The 27425-nt window shown below is 57.5% G+C and overlaps 6 protein-coding genes across 6 annotated transcripts in view; 3 read left to right on the top strand and 3 right to left on the bottom strand.

Moving 5' to 3' along the window:
* VOLCADRAFT_89050 (uncharacterized protein) overlaps positions 1-391 on the bottom strand; it is a gene marked incomplete at both ends in the record, with an annotated part of 4611 nt that extends 4220 nt beyond the window's left edge. Inside the window, one exon of the mRNA XM_002948639.1 lies at positions 246-391. Within this exon, the coding sequence (XP_002948685.1) occupies positions 246-391 (146 nt within the window). The remainder of the gene's footprint in view (positions 1-245) is intronic.
* Positions 392-1080: 689 nt separating this feature from the next.
* On the bottom strand, positions 1081-1770 carry VOLCADRAFT_89049 (uncharacterized protein; the record flags this gene model as incomplete). The annotated part of the gene is made up of 3 exons (XM_002948638.1): positions 1081-1147; positions 1295-1327; positions 1559-1770. The coding sequence occupies 3 exons, from the start codon at positions 1768-1770 to the stop codon at positions 1081-1083; spliced, it is 312 nt and encodes a 103-aa protein (XP_002948684.1).
* A 1238-nt stretch (positions 1771-3008) lies between these two features.
* Positions 3009-9708, top strand: VOLCADRAFT_104014 (uncharacterized protein; the record flags this gene model as incomplete). The annotated part of the gene is made up of 11 exons (XM_002948757.1): positions 3009-3383; positions 3925-4125; positions 4343-4438; positions 5262-5448; positions 5766-5859; positions 6281-6415; positions 6963-7092; positions 7373-7563; positions 7750-7855; positions 8149-8321; positions 8619-9708. The coding sequence occupies 11 exons, from the start codon at positions 3009-3011 to the stop codon at positions 8854-8856; spliced, it is 1926 nt and encodes a 641-aa protein (XP_002948803.1). The 3' UTR covers positions 8857-9708.
* Positions 9709-10058: 350 nt separating this feature from the next.
* VOLCADRAFT_89047 (uncharacterized protein) lies at positions 10059-20355 on the bottom strand (the record flags this gene model as incomplete). Its single annotated transcript, XM_002948637.1, has 20 exons — positions 10059-10165; positions 10356-10595; positions 10798-10924; positions 11194-11308; positions 11553-11856; positions 12367-12588; positions 12763-12907; positions 12983-13053; positions 13439-13592; positions 14391-15113; positions 15550-15794; positions 16060-16149; positions 16379-16490; positions 16896-17006; positions 17457-17554; positions 17841-17921; positions 18139-18196; positions 18917-19117; positions 19344-19770; positions 20231-20355. 20 exons carry the CDS (start codon positions 20353-20355, stop codon positions 10059-10061), a joined length of 3756 nt encoding a protein of 1251 aa, XP_002948683.1.
* A 645-nt stretch (positions 20356-21000) lies between these two features.
* VOLCADRAFT_104013 (uncharacterized protein) lies at positions 21001-24771 on the top strand (the record flags this gene model as incomplete). Its single annotated transcript, XM_002948756.1, has 5 exons — positions 21001-21067; positions 21450-21526; positions 22581-23067; positions 23368-23534; positions 24093-24771. 5 exons carry the CDS (start codon positions 21001-21003, stop codon positions 24144-24146), a joined length of 852 nt encoding a protein of 283 aa, XP_002948802.1. The 3' UTR covers positions 24147-24771.
* Positions 24772-26005: 1234 nt separating this feature from the next.
* VOLCADRAFT_89045 (uncharacterized protein) overlaps positions 26006-27425 on the top strand; it is a gene marked incomplete at both ends in the record, with an annotated part of 7964 nt that continues 6544 nt past the window's right edge. The window contains 2 exons of the mRNA XM_002948755.1: positions 26006-26129; positions 26681-27030. Of these exons, the coding sequence (XP_002948801.1) occupies positions 26006-26129; positions 26681-27030 (474 nt within the window). The remainder of the gene's footprint in view (positions 26130-26680; positions 27031-27425) is intronic.

Raw genomic sequence — 27425 nt, 5'->3', positions numbered from 1 at the left:
GGGGTATGGGGATGTGGACGGGGGGGGGGAGGGATTGGAGGCAGGTAGTGGCAGCACCAGCACCAGCACCGGCAGCAGGCGAGCAGTAGCAGGCGAGCAGTAACAGCAGCAGCAGCAGCAGTAATAGCAGCAGCAGTAGTAGCAGCAGCAGCAGTAGCAGCAGCAGCAGTAGCAGCAGTTATGGTGTGGGAAATGGTACCAGTCTGCCCGTCAGCCGGCCCGCCAGTACACACGCGCTGACTCACCTTGAGTACGGGTGAGCTTTTGGCGGTTTCCAGGAGGGCGCCCGCAGCAGCCCGAGCAATTGGGGACTGCTGTTGAGATGATGACTGAGTGTAATGGCGGTGGAGGGGAAGGTGGGGTTGCTTGCGCTGGATATGCGAATATTCATTTTGTTGTTGGTCGTGTTGCGGGCGCACGGTACTCTCAAACGAGCTGTCGGGGGGTGGCATGGCCCAGGCGTCTAAGGCCGGCTGTGGTCTTGAGCGCGGTTTTGCGCGCGATCGTTTGTGACTAGGAGAGAATGGATGCTTTTGGCGCTGCGCAGCTGCTGACGCTGCCGTTCCGCTGCTGCGCCTTGTTGAGTTTTGTCTTAGCACAAGGAAATAATGGATGGTGGTGAAGATGCTAAGGAATACTGTTCAGACGTAACCACAGGCGACGGCGCGCTTTTATAGTTGATTTTTTTGCGTACGCGGTCAGCTCGCCTTTGGTGACGTCATAATCACGGAGCCTCGGAGGTGCTCGGACTTGAGTGTTTTTGCATATTGCATGAGGGAACTTTGCGGGAAGATTTTAAAGACGCTCGGTTGGATGGAAGATTTAAACTCGTTTTCCTTTTTCCGCATCCGAGCTGTGCGCCGCCATGGCTTGCAGTTCAGGATAATGGATCGCCCGAATCCCATCCCAAATTCCATCGGATTTAATCTCATCGCAGGCGCGGCATATGCCTTTTTTATGCCTTGGTTGCTGTGTCCCGCCCACATCTATTTCTGTCTGTTTCTCGATCGCGACAGCTCAGAAGCGAAAGTCCTGAAAGTTGCTTTGGCCCAGCGCGTGCTACAACATTGCACTTCATCGCTACTTGTAGGTACGCATGTATGTCTGTGCCCGGGCGCACATGGCGCTGTACGGGTTATAAGACGGGCTGGCCGGCAGGCGGCGGCAAGGCCGGCAGTGGAGGGTAGGGAAGTGGCCGCCGCCGAGCGGCTGCAGAACCCAGGCGAAATCATCCATCCATCCATATATACATGCATGCATACATACATATGTACATGTATCAAAACATACATACCGGCCGTCAGAAAGGCCGCAGCAGACCCGGTGCCTGAGTCCAGGAGGAGGCGGCAGGAGGCCGCAGGCATGGGGAGGACCAGGAACCTTCCATTGTCCAGCTCCCTGCAGTCTCCCCCTCTAGCGGCCCAGCCCAGCCTAGCCTTGCCCGGCCTAGCCAGTGAACTGCACGCGCGTGTCAGGGTCTCCGCATACACGTTTAATAGCGTGTGGTGTTGGGGGATATAACCTTCAGCGTCCTTCACGATCACGATCAAGAGATCACCCGACAGTCGGGCCCAGCACCTCCTCCGCCACCTCCGCCGCCACCTCCGCCGCCACCTCCGCCGCCACCTCCGCCGCCACCTCCTCCGGCACCTCCTCCGCCACCTCCGCCGCCACCTCCGCCGCCACCTCCGCCGCCACCTCCGCCGCCACCTCCGGAACCCAGACGACGCTCGTTGTACTCTCCGTAGAAGACCTTTGGGCGCCTCTCATGCCGCCACGATGGCTTTTCCCCAGATGGCCACCTTCATCATTTCCTTACTTGCAGCAAAAGCTCTGTTGCAAACAAACCAATGCTTCTAATGGCTCCTTTACGTAACCACGCGTGTGGACATCAGTTAGCTCTGTTGTGTTAGTTAGCAGGCGACCCAGTCACGAACATTTACTGGAGCGAGCATGGATAGCACGTGTAAATGTTGTTACAGAGTGGGAGGCTTCTGGGCCAATTGACCCCCTTTGTCATTTCCACGATCTATCACACCATACAGCACCATCCACCATTACCACACTTTACCCCGACGCCGGATAGCACGTGTGTATAGATAGATGCGTGTGGAGATAGCAGACATTATGCAATAAATACCCTTGATCCGTCCGTGGCTGGAAAGGAGGACGCCTCCAGGACGAGAACATTCAGGGGGTCCTAGGGACCAAGAGGGGCATCAATATGAACTGCGGGGGTGAGTCAGCAACCGGTTACATCGACGCCCCCCGGGCTTACAGGACTGAATGTCCGGGGGTAAAGTAGTTGGGTTTTGAGGTGCCGAAGATGCAGACACCAGGTGCACAGGCGACCAGGGGGGACCTTTCAGGCGGTGTGTGCGAGTGTCTGCATGGCCTCCCATCATGGCATACTCATAATCGCACCGGGTTGAAGGTCAGATGCGCGGGGGGATTGACGCACGCATACGTAACTCCAGGGGATGGTAATGCTGAGTAGCAGGTATCCTTCGGAGATGCGCATTGGTGTCCTCTGCCTTAAATGCTTAGGTGCTAAAAGCATGGGGTTTGGTATTGCCGAGGCAAGTTTTATAAGCCAGCTGTATGAAAACTTACGCAGTGTGCGATGTTATGCACAAAGAATGGCAGAGCTGGAATTATGCTTGCGGGGAACATGCCGTACTCATCTTCGGGGCTGTGCGAGAGGGGCACAACTTGTCTAGTGCCGGGCAATGGATGGTGTTTCTTCGAGTCTGTGATATGATATGTTTTCCAATCAGGATGATGTTGTCCTTGAAGTGGTCTTTGGAGTGGAATATTGCACGCAGACGTGGTCCTTTTGTTCGTGGGATGCTGTACGGCGTTCCGTGCGGGGCATTACGTTTCGCATTTATAATACCTGCTGCGGCGGGGGCCAAGTCCAATAGGTGGGCCGTTCCTCTGCCGCTTTTGCTTCTCCTTTGATTTCTGTATAAAATATACTATAACATAATACTTTCTGGAAGATCACTATGCAGGCTTTGGCCGGTAAGCAGCTGTCGGCAGGCCTGAGCCGGCCCAGCCGAGGCCAGCTGGTCGTCACCAGCGTCGCCACGCCCTCCAAGAACCCAGCGTCTCGCCTGGCTAAGCGTAGCAAAGTGGAGATCATTAAGGAGAATAGTGACTATCTTCGGCATCCCCTCATGGAGGAGCTGGTTAACGACAAAACCTACATCACGGAGGATTCGGTCCAGCTAATGAAGTTCCACGGCTCTTATCAGCAAGACCACCGCGAGAAGCGATCTTTCGGGTCTGGCAAGGCATACATGTTCATGATGCGCACTCGCCAGCCCGGTGGCATTGTCCCAAACCGGCTTTACCTGGTCATGGATGAGCTTGCTGATAAGGTGTGTGAAGCATAACATGGATTGAACATTTGGGCCATAATGTCTCGTATGCAACACGCCGCCGGCGAGTGCCTGTTGACCGTCAGTAAGCATTTGTATTAAATGACCTTATGCGACTTCATTCTTTGGTGTGCGCATAGAATTTTCCTTTTTGGTGGGACAAATCGCAGTTATCTCAGCATCCCTTGGTGCGCATGACGTGTCGCATAGACCCTCCTGCAGGATGGTGCAATTTAGGAAATGCATGTGCATAATGTACCACCATTACGAGGCGTGCATGGGTATGTCGGCCCTGATTGGCCTGGTGGCTTGGTCTTCAGATGTCCTTGTATAGGAATGCCTCGTCGAAAACATGTCCTATCATTCTTTGGCAAGTCTGTGACATCAGCTTTGCAGCTGTGGCGTCCTTGACTCATTTTGGCATCGTCACCAGGCACTCATCGACACGCCTCATTCCTGCATCCGGGCCCGTTCTAAGCTGGACACCCCTAACCTGGACAACCGCCGCTGATCTGGTGCCTAAATCCTCTCCATAACACAGTTTGGCAATGGCACCCTCCGCCTCACAACTCGCCAAGCTTATCAGCTGCACGGCGTGCTGAAGCACGACTTGAAGACCGTGTTCTCAACGGTCATCAAGAACATGGGCTCTACTCTGGCTGCATGCGGTGACGTGAACCGCAACGTCATGGGCCCCGCCGCGCCGTACCTGAACAAGCCCGAGTACGTGCACGCACAGAAGGTACGACAGACAGCAAAGCCGTCACGGATACCCACGATCAATACAATATACTTCCATTACCATCGCCGCCTCTCCTGTCCCGCTTCTGCCCCAAGCTTATCAGTTTAAATTTCACACGATGACCTGGGTGGGTGCGCATGTGGCCCTTTCTCCTTCCAGCCTTCCCGCCTTTTTGAAACCTCCCAACCGCTTTTTGCCCGTTTAACGTGCCATGCAGCTGGCCAACGACATTGCGGACCTTCTGGCGCCCCAGTCGGGCGCATACTACGATATGTGGCTGGATGGCGAGAAGTTCGTATCGATCTACAAGGAGGTGGGTGGGTTGTGTCCCGTGGGTGCTTGGGTGTGTGCGTGTGTGGAGGGGGGTTATCATGCAAGAAAGTGGGAAGTGAACTGCCGGTGGGTGGGGGGAAAGGGGGAGAAGGGCAGAGGGTGTGGGAGCAAAGGTCAGGAGGGTCAGCTGCAGCCCTGCAGGCAGCTCTTTTGCTACCTTTAGCTGCGTACAGAGGCTCAATGTGGAGAAGAAGTGTGCGGCGGGCCGTGCTCCATCCCAAGGCCCACGATGTCCGGGTCGGGTGAGGAGGTTACCAATAACAATTTGGGTCGGGAGCGCCGCCGCCGCCGCCTTTCCTGGCGGGCGCGTTGAAGGAGGTATACCGGAGCGAGGGTGCCATGGGTGGTAACATGGAGGCAGTGAATGAGGCGTGTGTGCTGGGATGGGGGTTGAGGGGTAGGCTCGGAGCTAATGGCCTGAAACACAGGGAAGGATGGACGAGGGCGAGTTGGGATCGTCTTTTTCAAGTTGGGCCGTCCCAGCGGTTTCCCTTGTGTTTGGGTTTTTTTGCGAAGCTGAGCGTTCTCAGGGACTTTAAGGTTTCACTGGGATGTGTCCATTTTAATTGCAGTAGCAATGCATGGCAGTATTGGGCATTGAGAGGGATATTGAACGGGTGCGGGGGATGGGTGGGGGTGCGAGGACTCGGACACACACCGCTTTTCTTCCGTGAATGCGTTGATGGCGGATCGATAGTGCTGGGGGAGAGCGACCAGCGCATGGCGTCGTTGCCTGCTAGGACTAGGACGTACATCCAGAGCAATTCAAGCCGCAGCTACGTTTTGCTGTTTTGATCGTGCAGGACCCCAAGGTGACGGCGGATCGTGCTTTCAACGGCTTTGGCACCAACTTTGAGAACTCCCCGGAGCCTATTTACGGCGCGCAGTTCCTTCCGCGCAAGTTCAAAATTGCGGTGACGGTGCCGGGCGATAACTCCGTGGATCTGTTCACTCAGGACCTGGGCGTCATTGTCGTATCGAATGATAAGGGTGGGTGAGCGAGTGGGTGCGCATTTGGGGGAGGGCGAGAGCCAGAGGTCTGCAATTTGCGAAATGAGGAGGAGAAAATGCCACAGGGTTTTTATGGAGGGTTGTATCGGCGTATTGGGTTTGGGGTTTGCGCGCACATGCCACATGTCGTGTTGCATTCATCTTAGCAGAGCCGTAGAGCCGTAGACTGCTCAAGGCGCAGTTGATGCTCCCGAGGCTGATCGGGAACATGAAAAGATGTCCTTGCATTCTGTTGACCCGACGCTGTATGTATATGTATGTTGTGCGGTGTGTGATGCACTGCTGTGTTGTTGCAGGCGAGGTGATTGGCTACAACCTGACGGTCGGCGGTGGACTGGGCCGCACCCACCGAGACGATGAGACATTCCCGCGTCTGGCTGACCCTCTGGGGTAAGTAGCAGCGCCTCTGTGGCACACCGCAGGGCCACCCGTGGTGGCGGTGGTCCTGACCCGCATACCATCACATACCAGTTCTGGATGCATTACCTGATCTGACCCCACCCTGATGAGATGCCAGAGACTGATGCGCCTCAGGGGTTCCTATGCGGCCGTCATCAGCACGTAGGAACACATGAAAGGGACGTGTGTAACTTAGCATTTAACTCTCTCTTTCTCCCTACCGGTGCTCTGGGCTGCTGGGTAGTGTGTAGCTAGCTATCTCGAATCCATTCAAGCAGCTTGAAAAGGGGCCCCCAGCGAATGAGTGGACTAGTGGCTGCCAAGTAGGACCCGCCGTTCCTGAGTGCTGCTGGTGTTTTCTCCGGGCCCTGGTTGCACGTGACGTGATGTGTGATATGGCATCATGGCACAGCTACGTGGACAAGGACGATATCTTCCACGCGGTTAAGGCGGTGGTGGCGGCGCAGCGCGACTACGGCCGCCGCGATAACCGCAAGCAGGCGCGTTTGAAGTACCTCGTGGCGGAGTGGGGCATTGACCGCTTCAGGTACTTAGGGGTTTGTATGTGTGCTGGTGGTGCTGGTGGTGCTGGTTCTGGTGCTGGTGGTGGGGCGCTTTTGAGGACGGTGGGTTGTGGGGGCGGATCAGCCTGGGCAGCGGGAGGGCAGAAACCCAGCCGGGAATGCAGTTTGGTTAGGGTGATGTGATGTGATGTCCTGTGTAGGCATTTAACAGCATTGGAACGGCTGCACCGTGACTGTTGGACCCGCTCCATGCCGGACCGAACCGTGTGTCTAGCACGCAGTTGGTGCTTCCACCAATGATCTCACTTCACCTCGCCTCGCCACTCAGGTCGAGAGGAGTCTTGTGTTTCTCGGCAGCTATCTATTCATGTCCTACTGCTCCGTTACTAGGACTCCCGTGTAACACTCTGCGGCGCGTCGCTGGTTGCAGTGTGTTACCTCTATTCCTCTCGAGCGGTCATGTGCTCGCGTCATAGCGCAACGTGTGCAAGTGCCCGTTTGCTCCTCTCGCCTACACCGCCCTCGCCCTCACCCGCGTAAGTCAACCCACATACACCCCGCAACCCTCAGGTCTGTGGTGGAGCAGTACCTGGGCAAGAAGTTCGGCGGCTTTGTTCCCATGCCAACTTGGGAGTACCAGGATTACCTGGGCTGGGGCGAGCAGGGCAACGGCAAGCTCTTTTACGGCATTTATGTCCAGGTTGGTTGCTGAAGACCGGGGCTGCTGAAGACCGGGGCTCGCTTGAGCGAGGCAGCGGCAGCAGCGAATCGGGCACTTGGGTTCTTGATCATCTGGGTATCGAACATAAATAAATGAATATCGTGGAGCAGTAAGACAAGAGACAAAGAGTGAAAGCTGATACACGCATGGACTCCTGTTCTCTCGCCTGTTAGGCTGTCGTCCTGATTTGCTGCACATTGTGACGTGCTCGTGCTTGTCTGCTCGGGTGCTTGTGCTCGTCTGCTTGCTGTTGCTGCAGAACGGCCGCATCAAGGGCGAGCAGAAGAAGGCGCTGCGCGCCGTCATTGAGAAGTTCGAGCTGCCGGTGACACTGACCCCGCACCAGAACGTCATCCTGCGGGAAGTGGACCCGGCTAACAAGGATGAGATCATGGCCATGCTGCGGGCGGGCGGAGTGCAAGAGCTTGTGGACTGGGACTCCATCGACAGGTACTACTTGGTGGTGGGGAGGAAAGCCTTAACTGCCTTAACTGTGAATACACGGTGCCTGTTATTTGTCGGGGCCGGCAGAGAGAACTGCTACTTAGGCCGATGACAATAATGAAAGATCCACAGCAGGTGACGTTGGGTGGTGGAGTGAACGCGTCGTTCCCCTCATCCCTGCTGTGCTATCAGGATGTCGATGGCCTGCCCTGCGCTGCCGCTGTGCGGTCTGGCGGTGACCGAGGCGGAGCGCTCACTGCCCGACATCAACAAGCGCATCCGCACCATGCTCACGAAGGTGCGTCTGGAGGGATTGGGGGGGGGGGTAAGGCGATAGGGGCTTCGGGAGGAATTTGCACAGTGAGGATGATGAAGGGCGCAGAGCAAAATCAATTGTTGCCACTCGTCATTTGAACTGCTCTTCGCCTTCCGACTGGCAAGTGGTATTTCTATTTTTTGCGGCAAACAGACGGGGCACTCGCGGCGATAGGGGAAGTATGAACTTTGAAGGGGAGGGGAGGGCACGCCGCATGTTTGCCTGTACCTGTTTAGAACTTGGAGACATAACTTATGTCCGAATGGGTTTTGCAGGTTGGCTTGCCTGAGGACCAGTTCGTGCACGTGCGCATGACGGGCTGCCCCAATGGCTGTGCGCGTCCGTACATGGCGGAGCTGGGCTTCGTGGGTGACGGCCCGAACAGCTACCAGATTTGGCTGGGCGGCAATGGCAACCAGACGCGGCTAGCGGAGCTGTACGCGGACAGGTACGTGTGCTGCCGGTCTGGATGTGTGTCCCGGAATGCTTGTGGGAAGGTGTGAGAAGAGTGTGAGCCTGTCGAACGGCAAGGAGTGGGCCGTGACCTCGGAATCCACAAGTGTGTAGTCGTAGTTCATGACTTTCAAGGTAGGCACGGCTGGTTAAGTACAGAATATTTTTTACAGAATAATTTCCGAGTTGCTTGATGTTTTACAACACGCACCTTTTTGAGCTGCCGGTCCTGAATATTATGAATTTCAATCATTGCTTCTCATCCTAAATTTATCTGCATTGCTAATCATAGGGTCAAGGTGAAGGACTTGGAGAACTTCCTGGAGCCTATCTTTGCAGCCTGGCTCGCCAACCGCCGCCCCAACGAGGGCTTCGGTGACTGGACCGCCCGCACAGGCTTCCCGGCTGTGAAGCAGCTCGCGGCAGCCGCTGCACCGGCCGTCGTGGCGGTGGCTACCAACGGTAACGGCAACGGGAATGGCAACGGGGCAGCTCCCAAGGGCTCCGAGAAGCAGCTGACGGCCAAATGAGGAGCGCCTCTTTTGGGGTCTCGCGGAAGAGGGCACGGCTAGCTCGCCTTGAGTTATTGACGTTGAGCATCGAAGAAGGTTTCGGTTCTGAGCTGGGGCCTGTGTCTTCTTCTCTGTCTGGAAAATAAACCGGCGGGTAATTGCTTTTGTCGCGGGAAAGGGTGCTTTAGGAAAAGGAAGTCGCTGTGGATAGTGGCGAGTGGATGAGACGGGGAGGTTGCAGGACCCGTAGCGCATGGGTGTATCCTTCTCGGATGCTACCTGCTTGGTAGAAGGTGGAGGTGGATTGGGAATCTCGGGCGCCTTTCTTGCTGAACTGAATCAGGACTGGAGTGTGCTGCGCCAGTCGCAGTCGATTTGGGGAATGGTCATGGATCGAGGATGGCTGCGGCGGTTGTGGTGGTGGGCTTCTTCTAATGTACCAGACGCAGATACCACTCAATATCTAATCTCATCGTCGTCGTCTTTATGTAGTAGCAGGTATGTTTTCTAGTGCGCGATACCCACCTGAAAGGGGCAGCAGTGCATGTTGTCGCGATTAACTGTGCGTCCGGCTCAATGAGAAAAAGGGTTGCGCGTGTGTCTGGTATGGTTATGGTTATGGGTTGGTATGGTTATGGTACGGATTGCGGCATCGGGTTTTGCTGTTTTTGAGTTAGTTGGGGAGGGACGTTCAGCTATAGTAGCATGTGGTGTGTGCATGAGGTTGTCCTCTTTCTTTTGCGTTTCGACTATATTATGTTGGCGCTTAAGAAACTTAAGATGTTTGTCTCCTATCCGCCTTGGCTAAATTAACTACGGATACGGAAGGAACTTTCTGTACACGAACATTCTGTACAACTCACGACAGTTATGATAGCGTACGCCGTGGATGCGACATGTGGCCATGTGCCGTATGCAAGGATTCTGGCGAATTCAGTGATGGCGCATCATCCCGTCCATACTATTGCCGCGGTGTGTGCCAATGTGTAGCCCTCCACGGATACCCCTGTTGGTGGGTTGCCAGCACGCGTTGGATCGAGCGCGGTGGTAAAAAGAGTAGTAGGGGGCGTGACAAACAGCAAATGCTTTGATCTATGCGCATGTGAAGCCTGTGCGCTCGGCCCAACGGTTCGGGTCCCGTCTTAATAACGTTCCCTTTGCCAGCGCGATGGTGTATGCACCTGCACCTAACAAAATAAAAAACAATTGGCATTTGCGATTCAGTCTGCATCTCTAGTCACCAGCGCATCATCAACAACCTTCAGCAGTGCTCTGGCCGCCCCCTCTGCATCCTCCGCCCCAAAAATGGCGGACACCACCGCAATGCCTGCGTCCGAGGAGAGCAAGAGCAGGGGCGGCACTTCAACACGTTGCAGTTGAAACCTATTACTTTCACACGTACATAGCTTCATTCCATACATCTCTAAACGCACTTAACCCCGCAACCGTGGGTGCGAAGCTTGGGCGCCGCCCCGCCCATTCCCCAAACCCATCCTCGACCCGCACCAAGGGCTCACCCGCACAGCCTACTCGGATGGTATCGGCCGCGTTGCCGGCTGACACCCCGCCAATGGACACCACGGGCAGCGGAGCCGCCGCAGCACACACCGCCCCCAGTCCCTCCAGTCCGATGACGTCCGTGTCCTTGGTGCCCGTGGGAAGTACCGCCCCCGCCCCCAGGTAGTCGGCCCCGGCGGCGGCGGCGTCTCGGGCCTGCTGCGGCGTCTTGACGGATACTCCGAGGATGCGGGAGGGACCTGCCGGGAAGAAGCCGGGGGGGGGCGGAGACAAGAAGGGAGTGAATGGGGGAGCACGAGTCCACGAGAGTAAGAGCACGCGTGTACGTACGCGCGCGCGTGCGTGCGTGCGTGCGTGCGTGCGTGCGTGCGTGTGTGTGTGTGTGTGTGTGTGTATATACATATATATATGAATGCTTGAATGCAGACCAGGTTAACTCACCAATCAGCGCCCGCACCACCGCCGTAGGCAGATCCGACTGACCCACATGCACCCCGTCAGCGCCAACCGCCAACGCCACGTCAACTCGGTCGTTGATAATCAACGGAACTCCGTACTGCCGGCACACCTGGTCAAGGCGTCAGGAAAAGGTGTACGACTCCGTGTTGCTGTGAGCCTTCGTAACCGCCGCCCTCCTCCATCACCACATCTTCTCGGTGCTTCCGGCTTTTTCACCTTTGTTTTTTTTCCCAAGCGGACCGCAAAGATGCATCAGCAGGACTTCTAGGGTGCACTCTGCCTCCATCGTATGTGTATACACATATACCGCACCTTGGTCCCACAGCAGCGGACTTTACTCTTCCCCCCCCACACACACACACCCAGCCAGCACCGCACCTTCAGCGCCGCCGCCGCCTCCCGAGCAAAGTCTCCCCCGTCAGTGTCCTTCTCCCTGAGCTGTATGATGGTGGCACCACCCCGCACAGCCAGCGTTACTGCCTCCAACAATGTCCTGAAAAAGAGAAACGGTAAGGGGAAAGACTGTACGACAAGGGCTGTACGACACGGAGAGGCCGGGCAGACCAGGCCAGGGGGGAAGTGAAAGCGCGGGTGAAAGCTGTGAGACAGGGGTGTGTGTCGGTGGGTGTGAGAGAGCTCCTCCGGACGATAAAGGGGAGGGAAAAGGGACTCTAGGGAGAGAAAGACATAGTGAGAGTCCAGCACGTACGGTAACGCCGTATTGCTGTCGTGCGTACCTGTTGCATTTCTTGTTGCAGTACGGATCCGTGACACCGTAAAGCCGCAGCTGCCGCCGCAGCGTCGTCAGATCGACCCGCCGCAGCGATGAGGACACCGACGCCGCCGACGCCGCCGGCACCGTCAGCGGACCCGGCGTCATTAAGTGGAGGTGATGGAAGGGTCTCTGCACTCCGCCTCCCAGGCTGAGTGCGGCACTGGCTCGCAGGGCTTCATGGAGGGCGGTGCGGGCGGCAGTCACGGCGGCAAGGAGTGGGAGCCCCTTGGCTAGCTCCGCTGCAATAGCTGAGGCCAGTGTACATCCTGTGGGTTCAGGTGTTTGAGGGAAGTTGATAAATACGTGTTGTACATACGACCTGAGAAACAATTTCGCCCCTGGAGAAATCCGCCCCTGGAGAAAGAGGAGATTCTCCTGGTGTGGTCTTGTAGAAGGAGATGGTGGTGGTTTAGCCGAAGGGACAACCATACATTGTTGGGCCGTCGGCGATCCGGCAGATTCCGTTGGATGCTGGTGGTGGGTACGGAACCTGAGCGATTCCACTGAGAACTTGACTAGGGTGACTGGATGAGGGTGCCCCGAAATACCGGGGAAGGCAGGGTTTCGCCGGGTAGCGGCCGCAGGGTGAAGATATACCCCCCTGTCCCATACATCACTATATACGTCTACAACATCACACGGGACATATGTCTTCATTATCACCTGCTAAGCTTGGGGTTGGGCCCCGTGGGGTTGCCCTAAAACCCCCTTTGAGCCAATCAATCCCCAATCCCCGTACCTCCAACCACCGTCCAACCCCCAACGGAGGCACGTACCCGTGCCGTGTGTGTTTTCTGTACGGACCCATGCGGCACGCAGCTCGTGGATCTGCTCGCCGTCGTACAGCACGTCCACCACCTCCGCCGGGGCCTCCGCCGCTGCCCCGCAGACGGGCTTCAGATGCCCTCCCTTGACCAGCACTGCGCTACAGCCGGTGCGAAGCTGCAGCTCCCTAGCCGCCCGCCTCATGTCGTCCACTGTCTGAATGGAGCCGGCACCTGACGGGGACGGGGGGTTGAGGGGAGAGGGGGGGGGGTGTATTGGGGCGAGGATGCAGATCCTAAGGGATGGGCGAGGGGTTCAGAAATTCAGGAGAAATCCAGCAAGCGAAGACGCAATCCCACACAGCCGCATCGACCACCACGCCCACCCACACACCCATACGAACGCACCAAGCAGGGCCTCCGCTTCTGGAATGTTCGGTGTAGCCAGTGTGGCCAATGGCAGCAGGTCTCGGAGCAAGGCCGCCGCCACACCGCCCTCGGCCAAGCTGTGTCCGCTAGTGCTCACCAGCACGGGGTCCACAACCAGTGGCAGCTGGGTTGCAGGTGCACAGGGAGGGGAGGAGGCGGAAGAAGGTGATGAGGCGGCGGCTGCACGGTAGTGCCGTACACGCTCCGCGACCACGTGTACGGCCTCAGCGTTGGGCAGCATCCCAGTTTTGATTGCATCTGCGCCTAGGTCTGTGTACGGCGGGGGAGGGGTTCAGCAGGTCGAAGGGGTGAGGACAGGGAGGAATAGGGGGAGGGGGGAATGACCCCAGGGAAATCAGGAGGGGGGGTGCAACCATTCATCCAGGGGGGGTGAAACAGCAAAAAAATGCCAGTTCCGGTTTCGGTGCGGAGGGGAGCATACAATGCAGTGCAGCTGCTAATCCTGATCATGATGATAACGATGATGATGATGGTGAAAATGATGGTGATGATGCAGTAGGAAACAAAGGAGGATCAACCCCCCAACCACCAGCTTCAATCGTGTGTGGTTCGTCTTTCCCCCAACCACCCCAACCCCACCCCTTTACACACCGGCCCCTTAATCCGTTTCCATCCCCTCTCCCTACCCCCCTACCCGCGCCCATTCGCATATTACCAGACAACACAGCGTCAATCTGTTGCCTCAGAAACTCGGGCGGTACAGCGTGTACGGCACTGACACCGTGTGTGTTTTGTGCAGTGAGCGCCGTCAGCGCGGTCATGGCAAACACCCCTCGGGCCAACATAGCCTAAAAAAGCACGGGCGATGGGAAGGGAGGGGCCAGGGGGATAAGAATATGGAAAACGCAACCAACAAAAAAAGGGGGAAAGCGGAAACTGCGGAGGGAAACTGCACCCCGACACCCCGACACACATACATACATAGGCAGGCAGCTGGCAGAGGTTAAGGCCTGACTTCTGCTCCCGGAGTGTCCGGGTTCAAATCCGCTTGCCGACTACTCGGGTGTTTGAGAAGTGTTGAAAAGGGAGGTGGCCCCCCATCTTATGGACGGTGTAGGACGTGATAATATCAACTTGCGAGCTGATCAGGAACTAAGTTGAGGCGCCGCTGATCCGCTAGAATTGGTTGGATGCTGGTGGTGAGTTGCTGAACCCAGCGAATACATTCTGAAGTCGGATGGGGTGAACGAATTAGGGTGCCCCTCTAGCAGGGGAGAGCAGGGAACTGCCTCGGGAAAGGGGGCCACTGGTGAAGCATAACCACCCTGTAACGACATACATACATACGTACGTGGTAGACCAATAGCGTATGATATAATTATAATATAAACGATAAGGCGGAGTCCTCAACCAGAGGACAACATAAGGAGCGCCGGCATCATCTCGTACACAGCGTCGTGCCGCCGTACCGCAAAATCGACACTCCCCCCCCACTTGCGTCTTCACGGTCGCGGCTCCGCAAACGTTGCATGAAGTCACATGCGCCGTTAAACGGTCAGTCACGGAGATAACTACCTTCGTGCCGGCAGCACAGTCTGGCACGTCAAGGTTGTACGACGGGATCGTACGGCATGCGTCGTACCCACCTTGACGTCAGCCTGGATGCCAGCTCCACCACCGGAGTCGGAGCCCGCGATACTGAGCACCCGTGGAAGCGATTGCGTCGCCGCCGCCGCCGCCGGGGCCTCCGTGCTACTGCCCTTTATCACTGCTGCTGCTGCTGCCGCCGTCTCCTTCTTCCCCTCCTCCTCCGCCACCACCTGCCCCTCGGAGGGCCCCACAGACGCCCCCCCACGAGCCCCCTCCGCCGCCGCCTCGCTCTCCACTCCGAATAGGAACGCACGGATCTCTTCCCAACCCGCAGCCTCGTACAGCACACCGCCGCCGCCGCCGCCGCTGCTGCCGCAGTAGCTGCCCCCACGGGCCGCCAGCGGCACCGCTGCAAGCGGCCGAAGCCGCACGCCGAAGCGCGCCGCGACACGGCGCAGCAGTCGGTTGGCGCCAACCACCACGCCAACATCCGCCTCCAACATCGCCCCTAGGTCACTCGTCGAGTCACCCACGTACACGATCAAGCCATCGCCCCCGCCATCGCCATCGCCGCCATCGCTATGGCCCCCGCCGGCGCTCCCGCTGTTATCAGCGGCGCCACCGGCTACTGCTGCTGCTGCTGCGGGGGGGGGCCCTGCGGCGGCCGTCCCTGACCGCTTCGCCCGCTCCTTCATCACCGCCCGGAGCTCCCGCCGCTTGTCCCTGGCAGTCTGCACTCGCTTCACCAGCGCGCCAGATGTGAAGCCGTCGGGGCCGATCTGAGGGGGGATACCGTGAGGGGAAATGAGGGGGAAATATATATACACACACACCGACATACGGACATACAAGCAATGCATTCAGGCGATACGGAAGGCGGCGATGCAAGCCGAGGAAGGCGGCGGCTGAAGCCGTCGCTGCAGTGGTAATCGTAGCAGCCAGCAGTGGCAATAGCAGCACCAGCACCGGCACCAGCACCAGCACCTAGCATTTGTTGGAAACGACCACGGAGTCCACGGGGACCAGGGAGGCAGCTCTCCCTCCGCGTAACCCTGGGGACAGGCACCGGTACCGGTGCTGGTGCTGGTGCTGGTGCGCACGTGACGTCGCCAACCCGCGGAGGCGCCGGGCGCCACCTCCCCCCAAGCCCTTAAACCACCCACAGTCCCTCCGCCGCCACCACCGCCACGACCGCCGCCATCAACCCCCCAGTACCTGCAGGCTATTACACCGCAGTCGCACACCACTGGCAGCGGAGGCGGAGGCGGAAGACGGCGATCTGCCAGGAGGTGCCGTGTCTCGGAGAGCCGCCGCCGCCTGCTGCTGGTGCTGGTGCTGGGCGCCCTCCTGCGCATTGGCTACCTCCTCCGTACGACATGCTGTTGGCGCCAGGGGCGCTCCCAGTGCCGTACCCACGAACACATCGGACCAGTTCACCGAAACCACCTCCACGGGGATACCTGGGGGGTGGGGGGTGCGGAGGGAGGGGGTGGAGCCCAGGGGGGCACTATGGGAAAAAAGTGTACTAGGGTGGGGTGGGGTGGGGGAGGAGAGAGGGAAGGGAAGTCGTAAAAGTGGCGGGGGAGAGCGCTCGCCCCTTCGTCCCCCCTCCCTCTACGCGCCGCTCTTTCTCTGCCCAGCCAGGTTCAGCCCTCTTCGCCCTCTCAGCCACCGTTTCCCCCCCTTCCCCCCCCCCACCCAACATACATACATACACACACGTACCGCGGTCCAGCGCCGCCCTCAACGTCTCCCGGCATTCAGGTCGCAACACCACTGTCGTACCCGCCGCCGCCACCTCCGCTTCCGTTGAGCCTGAGGGAGCAACGGTGAATGGGGAAATGCGTGTGGGCAGTGACCGCACTCGTCTGCGTCACACCTCACTCCTCCCCCTCTTCCCCCTCCCTCCCACAAGCTCTTCTTCTACGCGGCCTGCTTCCCAAGCCATGGCCCTCCCCCCCCCCCTCCTCCTTTCCCTCCTCACAGCATCTCATCCCATTCGCTCCACCTCCCGCCAATCCCACTCTTTCCATCGTTCACGAACCTTTCAGGATGCCGCTCTCCTCCACCACCAGGTTCATACGCTCGTCAAAGTCGGAGAGGCGCTCCAGGAAGGACGACAACCCCTCAGCGTCGTACGACTCAGCGTCGGGATGCTTTCCATGGCAATAGGTAGTACGACAGGTGCGATGGCAGCACCACCACCACAAGCACCATTACCGAAACAGCAAACGGACAGGCAGTCAAACAGCAGTAAGGACAGCAAAGGTGTAGAGCTCAGCGGGGGCGTCCTGCGGTTGGGTTTGGTGTCCACATCCCCCCCCCCAAAGCCGTCCCCTTGTTTCCCCTCCCTCCTCCCCCCCCCCAGCAACAGGAAAGTGACCGTACCTCTCATTGCCTACTGCCTTCTTGTATCAGGCGGGTGTCCTCGGGTCCTAATTAGTTAAATATTATAACGGTATAACAACGGTATTAGTTAGAGCGCGTAGGCTTCTAAGTTCCCATGCAGTCCCCCCTCCCCTTCCACTTCCTCCCCCTCTTCCCCCGCCGCCCCCTCTCACCTCCTCCGGAAGTATCTCCCGCAGCAGCTCCCCCTGGCGAGCCAGGTAGTTGGCAGCCAGGTCACCGAGCGTGGTTCGAGCCCAGGACGTGTCGCCGGGGGTTGGGCGGCCCTGGAAGGTCCCGGGGGGGGGCCCGCCCGAGGGGGGGGAAAAGGCCGGGAGGGGGAAGACGAACCACAAACAAGTGAAAGGGTGTACAAGAAGCAGAACTGACCAGTTGAAGGCGTCCTTGAAGGCCGCGAACTCGCCGAGAAGGGGGGAAAGACCGAGAAGGGGGGCGGGAAATGCGATTTACATGTCGTGACACACGATGATGAACCGATGATGTTCTTCCCCCCCCCCCTGGCCTTCACGAACCCAGGAGGAGCGCCACTGCCCCCCGTCGTGTCCTCCTCCTCCTCCTCGCGACCGCAGTCCCACAATTTCCCCTCCCCCCCGGTCGGTCAGTTCTACGTCTGGTACACTCTTGCCCTGGCAGCAGCTTCACTCGTTCACGTGGTTCGTCTTTCCCCTCCACCCGCACGCACGCACGACATCAGTCCCTCGCGCACCCGCATGTACCTGGGCCGCGGCAGCCTCCGCCAGCCTCATAAGGCCCCCGACGGTGTCCTTCGCCGTACAGGTCTCATCGAAATCTATAACCAGTGCGGCGATGCGACCTGGGAATGGATGAATGAAAATAAATCATTAAAGCTGCAGGTAGGACAAATGAAAGAAAAATCATACGTGCATTTACAAAATAGAAACAAGAACTAAAGTTTTGGATCGGTAGAACATTCATTCCACGGTGACCATCTTCATCTTCATCATTGCCCCAAACTGTTAATGTCATCATCGGCCATCATGATCGTCATGACGTTCCACTTTTCCCCCCACACCTTACCCCCCCACAGCCTCCCTCTTCCCCCGCACCCTCTTCCCCCACACCCTCCCCCCGGAGCTCACGTCGCGGAGGTGAGAAGGGCTGCGCTGCGAAGAACTCCGCCTCCAGCTGCATGGCCCGTCGGTACAGCGACAACAACTTGGCTGTGTGGGTGGCAGTGGTAACGGTGGGTGACAGCACCCACTTGGTTTTGAGCAGGAGCGGTAGGAGGAGACGTGGGAGGAAGTGCATAATAAGAGGGGGGTGGAGGGGAGGGGGATTGGATTAGTGGACATTGGAGGAGAACCCAACACGCGTCCCTCTCACTATCCCTTTTCCCCCCCCCCCAATGGGCCCCCACGCACTACTCTACTCGCTCACCCCTGTCCGCATGAACCGCCAATCGGTCGAAAACAGCCTCCTTCAACGCGGGGATGGCCTGAAAGGGGGGGGGAGGGGGCCAGGGGGCCTTAGCGCTTTTCCTCGTTCGGGGGGATATATAAAATATTTATTTCCAAACCGATAAATAAGCTTTTGAGTCCGACTGCTAATAAGCTGTTTCTTAACCGTGGCGCGCTGGGGGGGGAGCTCCCCCCTTTTCCCCCCCATAGGTCTTTCCCCCCCCAGAATGACGAGCTGTATTTTGAAAGCCAGTCCACCCATGGGCCTTATGTGGTTCCCCACGCGGCTTCAGGGCGCCCCCCCTTTCCGGGGTATCGTGTCGCACCTATACCCCCCAAACCCCCCTCGTCTGCTGCCACTGAAAGGAGGGAGGGAGGAGGGACGAGCCGAAGGACGCATGGGTTACGTCGCAACCTCTTCCTCTGCCCCTATCTCCTACATACCCTCTCCACCGCTTAGCGGCCCTCCCCTTCCCCCCACCTCCCTCCACCTTCACTTTTACACCTTCAGCTTTGGACGTGTCAGCAATTTGCGACTTTGGACTTTGCCGGCAGTTGCTTGTTGTTCTTGTTGTTTCCTGCATGTGTTCCCCATCCCTCCCCTCACCCGCACCAACACGCACACCTGGGGAAAACGTCCACTCTGGGTTCCTCCCTTCACCTGTTCTACCACCCGCATCTCCTCCCCCAAGCCCCCCGAACCCCCAACCCCGCACTACCACTACCTCCGCGACCCCCCAACCCCGCACCGCACCCACCAGGTACTCCGGAGACGAGTAGGTCCGCACCCACTCCCAGTACTCTCCCTGACTGGGCGCGCCTCCACCACCACCACCACCAGCACCTCCACCACCCCCACCACCAGCACCGGCGTGTGCCGCCTTCAGCGCACAGCCCAGGAAGCCGTACAGTCGGGAGCACGGCAACATGGCCGCCAGGATCTCCACTACACCGCCGTCCTGCTGCCGAGTAGAGACGAGGAGGGCTGCGCGTGTGTATGTATGTATGTGTGTGTGTGAGAGAGAGAGAGAGAGTTTTTTGGGGTAGTTGGGGAGCAGACGGGGGAGGAACGAAGGTGATGAAAGAGGTTCGCCCCTTCCCAGCCTGTCCCTCTCTTTTCCCTCTTCCCACCCAAATACACATACCCCCCCCCCCCCTCTTCCCCCCACCCCGCTCCCAACCCACCTGTCCCCCGTCCTCCGCCACCTCCATTAGAAAGTCTGTGTAGGCCTTCGTAGCAGCACTGGGTCCATCAAAAACGACGACACCCTCACCACCGTCCCCACCATCACAACCACCACCACCATTTCCGATACACTCGTACGCAGGGAACGATGTTTCCGGACTGGGGGCCCCCGGCACCTGCACCTCCGTGCGTGTCTTTGTGTGCTCGTGCGTGTGCGTGTGTGTATGGTGGGGCAGGTGTACACCCCACCGCGCCGCGTAGACCCCGTGCAGCTGAAGCTCCTCGTGCACCCCCCGCAGCAGACGGCCCAGTACCGCGAAGGTGTCGTCGTCCAGGGCGAGGGCCTTACTCAGCGCGATGCCGTACGCACGAGCGAAATATTTCAGGAAGTAGGCGTCCTGGGCTATGTAGTGCTGGAAAGCGCGCCTATACGCCGCGGAGTCACAGACGGGAGGAGGAGGAAAAGAAGTACATCAAAGAAATGGAAACCGAGGGAAAAAGAATGGGGAAGGCGAGGATAGCGACATGGAGAAAGCTCAAGAATGCCAGCCGGCTCTAGGCGCAGGGGGCGGGGAGAGAAGGACTGAGATTCGGGGGACTAAGATTCGGGTTTGCTCGGGGCAGAGGAAGGGAAGGCCCTGGGTTCAGGCAGGACCCAGATGGGAATGGGCAGCCCACGTGCGCAAGATTGGGAGGAAGTGGAATTTGTATGGAGAGAGCGGGGCTGTGACGAGTTTGACCGGGGAAGACCCCCCGGTGGGAGGGCTTGCGGGTAGGCGACCATCGCTATGCCAGCATATGAGGGCGATGCGAAAGGATTCGAGGTTGTTATGCACAACACCTATGCTGTATGAGGATTATGTATCTAGGCGTTATGGATGCGCACCGGTCAAGGGTGCCCTGTGCCAATCCCTGCACGAAGGGATCGTGCAGCGACATGTAAACTTCCTTCTGAACGGATTGCCAAAGCTCCATGGAGAGCCCATTCGTTGCAGGCAGGCCGCTAGGCATATTCGATCCGCCTGCCATGACGGACGACATAGACACTTGCCGCAGCCGGCCCCTGCCTACAATCCTCCGTGTGCACGATATCCAGCAGCTCTTGTTCCAAAGCAGCATGAAGAATTAGTCTTGGGCGTTCTGCACCATACTGGAAGTTGATAATCTCTGTCGGTTGTGGCGGTTGATGTCAAGCAACGCAGATGGTCTTTTACCGGGCAAGACCAGATACATTTGGAGCCTACTGCCTGCGCCTTTTTATTTTCCTTTTATTTCCTTTTTAAAGATGTTTTCAGCGCAGCAGAAGGTGCTCCGGGCCAGCGGTCCACAGCGCGGGCCTCACTGCGTCCGCGTGAAAGCCACGGCTGAGCCTGTTACCAGCGCACCACCAGCTCGTGTTCTCGTTGCCGGCAGTGGCGCGTACTCTGTAAAGGGCACCTCGCGCAAGGTTAATGAGGTACAGGACTTTTGTGCATCTCTGCTGAACATCATACCGACGCAGTTTTGTTTACAAATGCTTTGGGCCTCATAATGTTTTGCAGGACCGTTACGATGTCAAGGTATGCTTCCGTCGGAGGGTCGTGGGCGGAGCGGTTCCCTTGCCGTTAAGGCTCGTTGCAATCTGTACCACCACGGTGACTTCCGAGATGTTCTCCTATGCAGATCGCGGCTCCTGGCGAGGCGGGCGAGCCGTTTGCTTGGGCGGGTGTTTACGATGGCCATGGTGGGTCGCTGGGGCCGCTTTACTACCTCGGTTGTGCACATGATTACTACGGTCCTAAGGATAATCTTTTAGGATATGCGCTATCCCTAGTGCAGCGGTGTTTGCAGCTTGGGTGCGGACCGGACTTACGGTTTCTTACTCATCCTTCCCTCGTGTTCAGAGAGCTGCGACTACTCCCATGATCCTAAACATATTTTCCGTACATACAACACGATGTCCCTTCTGTTACTTCCGACCAGCCTGCGTTTGTTCGTGTGCCAAGGGATGTCTCGTTGTGTGTTTGTCTACCCTCTCCATTCCCCTCGCTTTGCCCCTTCTCCTAGAACTACCCGTCAGCAATTTGTCTCAAGCTTTCGTAAATGTCCATCTTCACTTTCTGTAGGCGGCTTTGCGGTTGCGGACTGGCTGAAGAACAGGCTGTTTGAGGTCGTGGAAAAGGAGTGGAGTAACGGGTACAAGGTAGGGAGACACCAGCACAAAAAATGTAATAATATCGGAGCCGCCAGCGAAGATCCACCGATTTACAAATTGTAGTAGCCGAGCATTGCGTGTGTGTGTGTGCGCGCGCGCGTATGTTTGTGTGGAGGCTGATGAGGTGCTCAAATGACAACCAGGATGAGGAACACACATACACACGAACGCGCGAAGGACACACATACACACACGCACGAAGCAAAAACACACATCCATGCATATGTGTGTGTGTTACACCTCGGTTGCGTTACCCAGAGAGGTGTCACGGACCCTTGCGAGCCATTGGCCCAAGAGCCTGAGAGCCAGAAGTTAGCTTCACGTCATGATATTGCGCAAAAAGTTCTATTACCCAAGCATTATACACACACGGGAAACCAGGACACTAGTCAACTGCGACCGCCTGTGTAGAGACGAGCGTGTAAGCCAAATGCCAGGTGGGCCAGTTCTGTTTGCTCGCTGTCCTTCATGATCGGCTTCATATCGGAATCGCTGTTAGGGATTACGTTCGAGCACTCGCGACAATGCAGAATAAGCATAAGGGCATTTTAGACGAAGATGACCCTCATCTTTCACCGTGATGAGCAGCGCGCACAACTCACAGATCCCCTGCTCACAGGGCTTCCCAACAAAGGCACGATTCGCCGCTAGGTGCCCACGACAGCACGTTCGAAACCTCATCATCAATCATCGGTGCACATCTGCCGGGATGAGCTCTAGCCGGATGTGCGGGAAAGCCAGGTAGCCCCCCACAACATGTGCGCCGTGTGGGTGGCATCGGGGAAGGTGAAGCCGTACCGCACGGCTAGTCGCATTTCAAGCCCTCTGGTACGGCTGCAACGCCTATCACGTGACATCAAAGCGACAAGTACACCCTGAACATGCTCACGCACGCACCCTCCCCCACCTCCCCGACATTCACATTCACATACACACAAACGCGCACACATTTGGAGGCCAAGGGGTTATTCCCTATGATGTGATGTGATGTGGGTCACAGCCCTGCGCAACCCTGTATGTATGTATGTGTGTATGTCCACAGCCGGAGTTCTCCATCAAGGAGGCGTACCTGGCCGCCGACCGCAAGCTGCTATCCGTGGGCGGCGGCTTCATGGGTATGGGGGAGCGCGGCGTGGGGGGGTCCAAGTGCGGCGCCACAGCTGCCAACACCCTGCTCTTCGCAGCCCCCGACGCCGCCTCCACCACTCTCCTCACCGCCAACGTCGGCGACGCGCGCATCGTGCTCATTCGCGGCGGCCAGCCCGTGCAGCTGACGGAGGACCACGTGCCGGATCGGGAGGAGGAGCGGATCCGGATCGAGCGCATGAACCCGAATCCAAAGCTGCCGCTGGTGCGGTACATGGGCGGTACATGGCGAGTGGGCGGGCTGCTGGCGCTGAGCCGCGCCTTCGGAGACGCCTACCTGAAGGGCTCCTTGCAGTTCGAGGGTGTGGCGGCGGGGAGTGACGGGTACAGCAGCGGTTTTGGCGTGATTGCGGAGCCGTACACGACGTTGACGCCGCTGACGGGTGCGTCAACGCCGGCGGCATGTGGGCCACGTAGTTGGGGTCGGGGGGTGATATGGGTTTAGACCTGAGCTCTCACGGCATGTAGGCCGGTGGTTTTGGGTTGGTGGGGAGGGGCATTGGGTTGGGTTGAGGGAAGGGGGTTAGGCGGGGTAGAGGATGGGGGGAGAGAGGGTTCCCGTTGTCCTGCGCCTCGTGCTGTTGGGCTGAACAGGAGTCTCATCATGATGCGGTTTCCTCAGTGACCCGTATTCTCCTCGCCTGGTACTGCTCCTGTTCCTGTTGCTGTTGCTGTTGCCACAGCCGAGGACAGCTGGCTGGTGGTGGCCTCTGACGGTCTGTTCGCGGAGGAGGAGCGGGGTGGTGGGGGGGGCCTGGACAACCAGGGGCTGGCGGAGGTGCTGGCGGCGGTGCCCCCGGGGGCTGATCTGAACAAGGTGGCGGAGGCCCTGGCGACCGCGGCGGTCAAGGTGGGTGCTGAAGTGTGTGTGTGTGCGTATGTATGTATGCATGCATGTATGTATGTATGTATGTATGTATGTATGTATGTATGTATGTGGAGGTGTATGGTTGTGGGGGATGTGTGAGAGTTTGGGTGCTGAGGTGATGTTGAGGGTTGTTGAAAAGTTTGCATATGCGTGTGCATGTGTATGTATGCATGTAGGTGTGTGTATGTATGTGCGTTGCTGGACAGGTGCTTGCTTATCGAGGGATATCTCCTTGAACGCGTGGATGAGATAGCAGCTGGGCAGGGCTTGGTGTACGTGTGTTGGCGGTGTTGGTGTTGGTGATGTGAAGTTCACGTAATCGGGACGTGTTGAGCCCTGCCGTGTCACTGGTAACAATGACAATCCTGATCCCGGCCCAGTTCCCCCCGCCCCCACCCCCACCCCCGTGGGCCCACATGACCAATGCGGATTCCTCTCCTTCCTTTCCCGCACATGCTAACGTGACCCCCGCTTGATGCAATTGATTAGTCAAATAATTAATTCACTCCGGGCGATGCTTCGATGGTTCTTCGAACGCAGGTGGGCTCTACGGACGATGTGACGGTGGTGGTGATGCGTCTAGCCGTCGCGTAACGCCGCTGAGAATGAGAATGAGAATGAGAAATGATATTTGTTTGGGGTAAGAAAAACACATCACCGCGCACACAGTGCTGGTTGGAATGCGCTGGGACTGGGCCGCGAATCCGAGTTGGACACGTAGGGGTTGTCAGGAAGGCGGACGTTGACAGCGAATTGAAGACAGCGATTTGCTGATTTTGAGGCTGTGTCTTTGTGGTCTTTGCGTTCAAGTGGTCTGGGAAGAGGGTGCTGGTGGTGGTGGTGGTAGGGCGAAGGGCGAAGTGGCGTATGGCCTCCTTTTTGAGGTTTCGACATTCCCTCCCTCCCTCCCCTCTTCCTGGGGGAGAACGTTAGGTGGGTTTTGTGTTCTCTACTTTTGCCGCTGTGGTGGTGTGGAGCCGCTTTTTGACCTTTCCTTGGTTCCTGGTTTGCCTTCCTTACAAGAGGATGACCGACAGATTCTCCAGCTCGTAAGGATGTATACGCGACTGAGAGCCCCCGGCCATGCTGCTCGAGTTTTGTGACTGTACAGTATAGCACGTTTTGCGTCGTATTTAAGTGGGATTCGGAACAAGGCGCGCTTTGTCCCTCCATTTTTTCTCTCCATTTTTGGTGTAAGTCTTTGCGAGAGTGGAGTCCTTGCCGATTGATTGTTGGAACCCCCAACCGAGCCCGCGGGCGAGCTTCTATCGGAGCCGTTTGGTCTCTTGGTCACACACACATTCCGTGCTGCGTCGTTCGTGAATGGAGGGGGAAATGGGACCGAGTGGTTGAGAGTTGGTTGGTGGGAGATGAATGACAAACCACAACCGAAAGGTTTTTGGGGAGGGGCCACCGTACACCTGTAGAGAGCTGTGTGTGCGTGTGTATGTCTCCCAATTTTGTTCGGTTGGTGTCTTCTGCGGAGAGGGAGGCGGAGACAGCGACGGTGAATTTGGATATGTACGCAGGGTTGGGTTGGTTGCGTTGCGTTTACGGATAGTCGTGCCGTACATGTACGACAGTACGACATGCCAGTTTCCCGGTTCTGGCCTTCAGGATTTGTGTACGAGCATCGCGAGTTGACTAAGTGTTGTACGGTAACTGTGGTTTTTGTATGTGTTACTGTAATCGGAACATTTGAGCTGGAGATGCGAGGGCTGGCAGGCAGCTGCCCCGCTGCTTAACAGTGTGTGTTGCGAGGTGTGTCGCCCGCTGTGTGTGATATCCCAAGTGCGTTCGTTTCGGTACGTTCGGCGTTGGTGTTTGCGTGTATACGGGATTTCAAATGCTATCGCACAATCGTAGTTGCGTGTTGTAAAAGACAGCGAACAGACCTTGCAGCGTGTGGGCTCGTGTCGACATCGTGTGTGTATCGCCGAGAGACGCGTCGTGGTGCTGCCTTTGCGAGCCTGTTGCGCGCATCGATGCCGGTTAAGGGCTGGGCGCTCTGATGTATTGACGGATGGATAGATGTGCGGAAATGTATTGGTGAGCGCAAACGGGCCAAATGGGATTTTCTTTTGCAGGGCTTTGTCGCGGAATGACCCACGATGTGCTGCGGGAGTGTTTCGGGATGATAATCTGTTTTATTTTCAACACCATCAAGTTTCTTCTTTTGGGGATTTTGCCGGTTTGTTTAGAGTGTTGTATCATCCTGTTCTGTCATTTGCAGGGTGCGTAGGATATTTACCAAACTTTTAAACCAAGCTTTAGTTTTGCAATGTTTCTTGTTGCCTGGAGACCAATGTCGCACAATGGCATATTTCTGCAATACCCTTGTGAGGCGAGGCGCAACTGACCGGTATTGCTGAAGTTTCCTCTTCTCACCCTAAGCAGCTATATTTCAAGGATCTTTCCGAAGCTATATATTGGACAGGACATGCCAATTCACAATGCCTACGTTAACAGGCGCCACGTACCCACTCTCCGCCTCCGTCTGCTCTCTCTTTCTTCATAGAGGCTTACTGAGCTTCAAATTTTGTGACTTCGAGATCCAGACAGCTCAGCAAATGACCCGTGGGTCGCTTAGCCAGGCAAAAACGAGCTGTCCCGTCCCTACCATCCGCCAAAGAATGCTTCGCAGAGATATCTCTACCTGCTATAATTGTCAGAAAAATGAAGCGGTATTAGTTTCCTTTCCTGTCCAGAGTATCCTCCTTATCCACAACCTCCAGTCAAACGGCCCCGCAGGCAACCTTGTCCATTGCTGACGCGGACCATGGCAGTCAAGGCAGTCTTTGCCCGTATGAGTGCCTAACCGCGGAGGTCTTCCCTGCTTTTGTGCGCCGATTGTTTTGTAACAAACCAAATGAGTAGGTAAACATCGAGCGTTATAAAGAAATAAATAGAAATAGGTATACAGCAAACAGCTCAGGCTGTCGAGACCATACAACGTTTTTTTGCAGATTCAGGCGTCAGATACACTTCACTTACGGCCGCGCCCCGAGCGCATTAGATGCTTTTCCGCCTGCCCGCAATCAAAGCACCTCCAACCCGCCACATCTTGCGAAGCTCTCCGTCGCGTCGTCGTCGTCTTCCTCCTCCTTCCACACCCTCCTCCGTCTCAGCGGTCTCGGTGTCCCAACCAGCTGCTCAGCCGTCCTTCAACCCCGCGACCTCCAAGCCGCCGCCGCCGCCGCCGCCGCCGCCCGCCAGCAGCGCGCCAGCAGCACCGTCGCCACCGCTGCCGCCCTCGCACCAGGCGACCATGCAGACCAGCCGCCGACGCGGCCGCAGCGCCGCCCCGGCCGGACCCCCCCTGGACGAACCCGCAGCTCTCGACTCCATCCGCCGCCACGCCATCACCGCCGTCAACCGTCCAGAGCTCAACCGACGGATCTTAGACGCCATTCCTGCCACCGCGCGCTTCGTGCTAATCGGGGAGGCATCGCACGGCACCAAAGAGTTTTACGACCGGGTATGTACGGCAAAAAGGAGGGAAAAAACACATCAACACATGCCCCTCCTCCTCTGTATCTGTAAGCCTCTGTGACGCATGTAAACGCCACAGCAATCACGAGGTATAAAAAAAACTGTAACACGCGTGCTTTTTCCAACCTCTCCCTCCCTCATCCCGTTCTCCCCCCTGGTTTCCCCATCACCAAAAACACACACACACACACACGCGCGCACGTGCTCACGCTGACACCTACTACACACGATTCTCCCAGCGTGCCGAGCTGACCCAGCTGCTGATTGAGCAGAGGGGCTTCACGGCGGTCGTGGTGGAGAGTGACTGGCCCGACGCGTTCCGTGTCAACCGCTACGTGCGGGGTTTGCAGCTCCGAGACCGACAGGGCAGCCACTGCGGGA

This window comes from Volvox carteri (assembly GCF_000143455.1).
Source record: "Volvox carteri f. nagariensis unplaced genomic scaffold VOLCAscaffold_11, whole genome shotgun sequence".
Classification (NCBI taxonomy): Eukaryota; Viridiplantae; Chlorophyta; class Chlorophyceae; order Chlamydomonadales; family Volvocaceae; genus Volvox; species Volvox carteri.
This window is presented reverse-complemented; position numbering and strand designations above follow the sequence as displayed.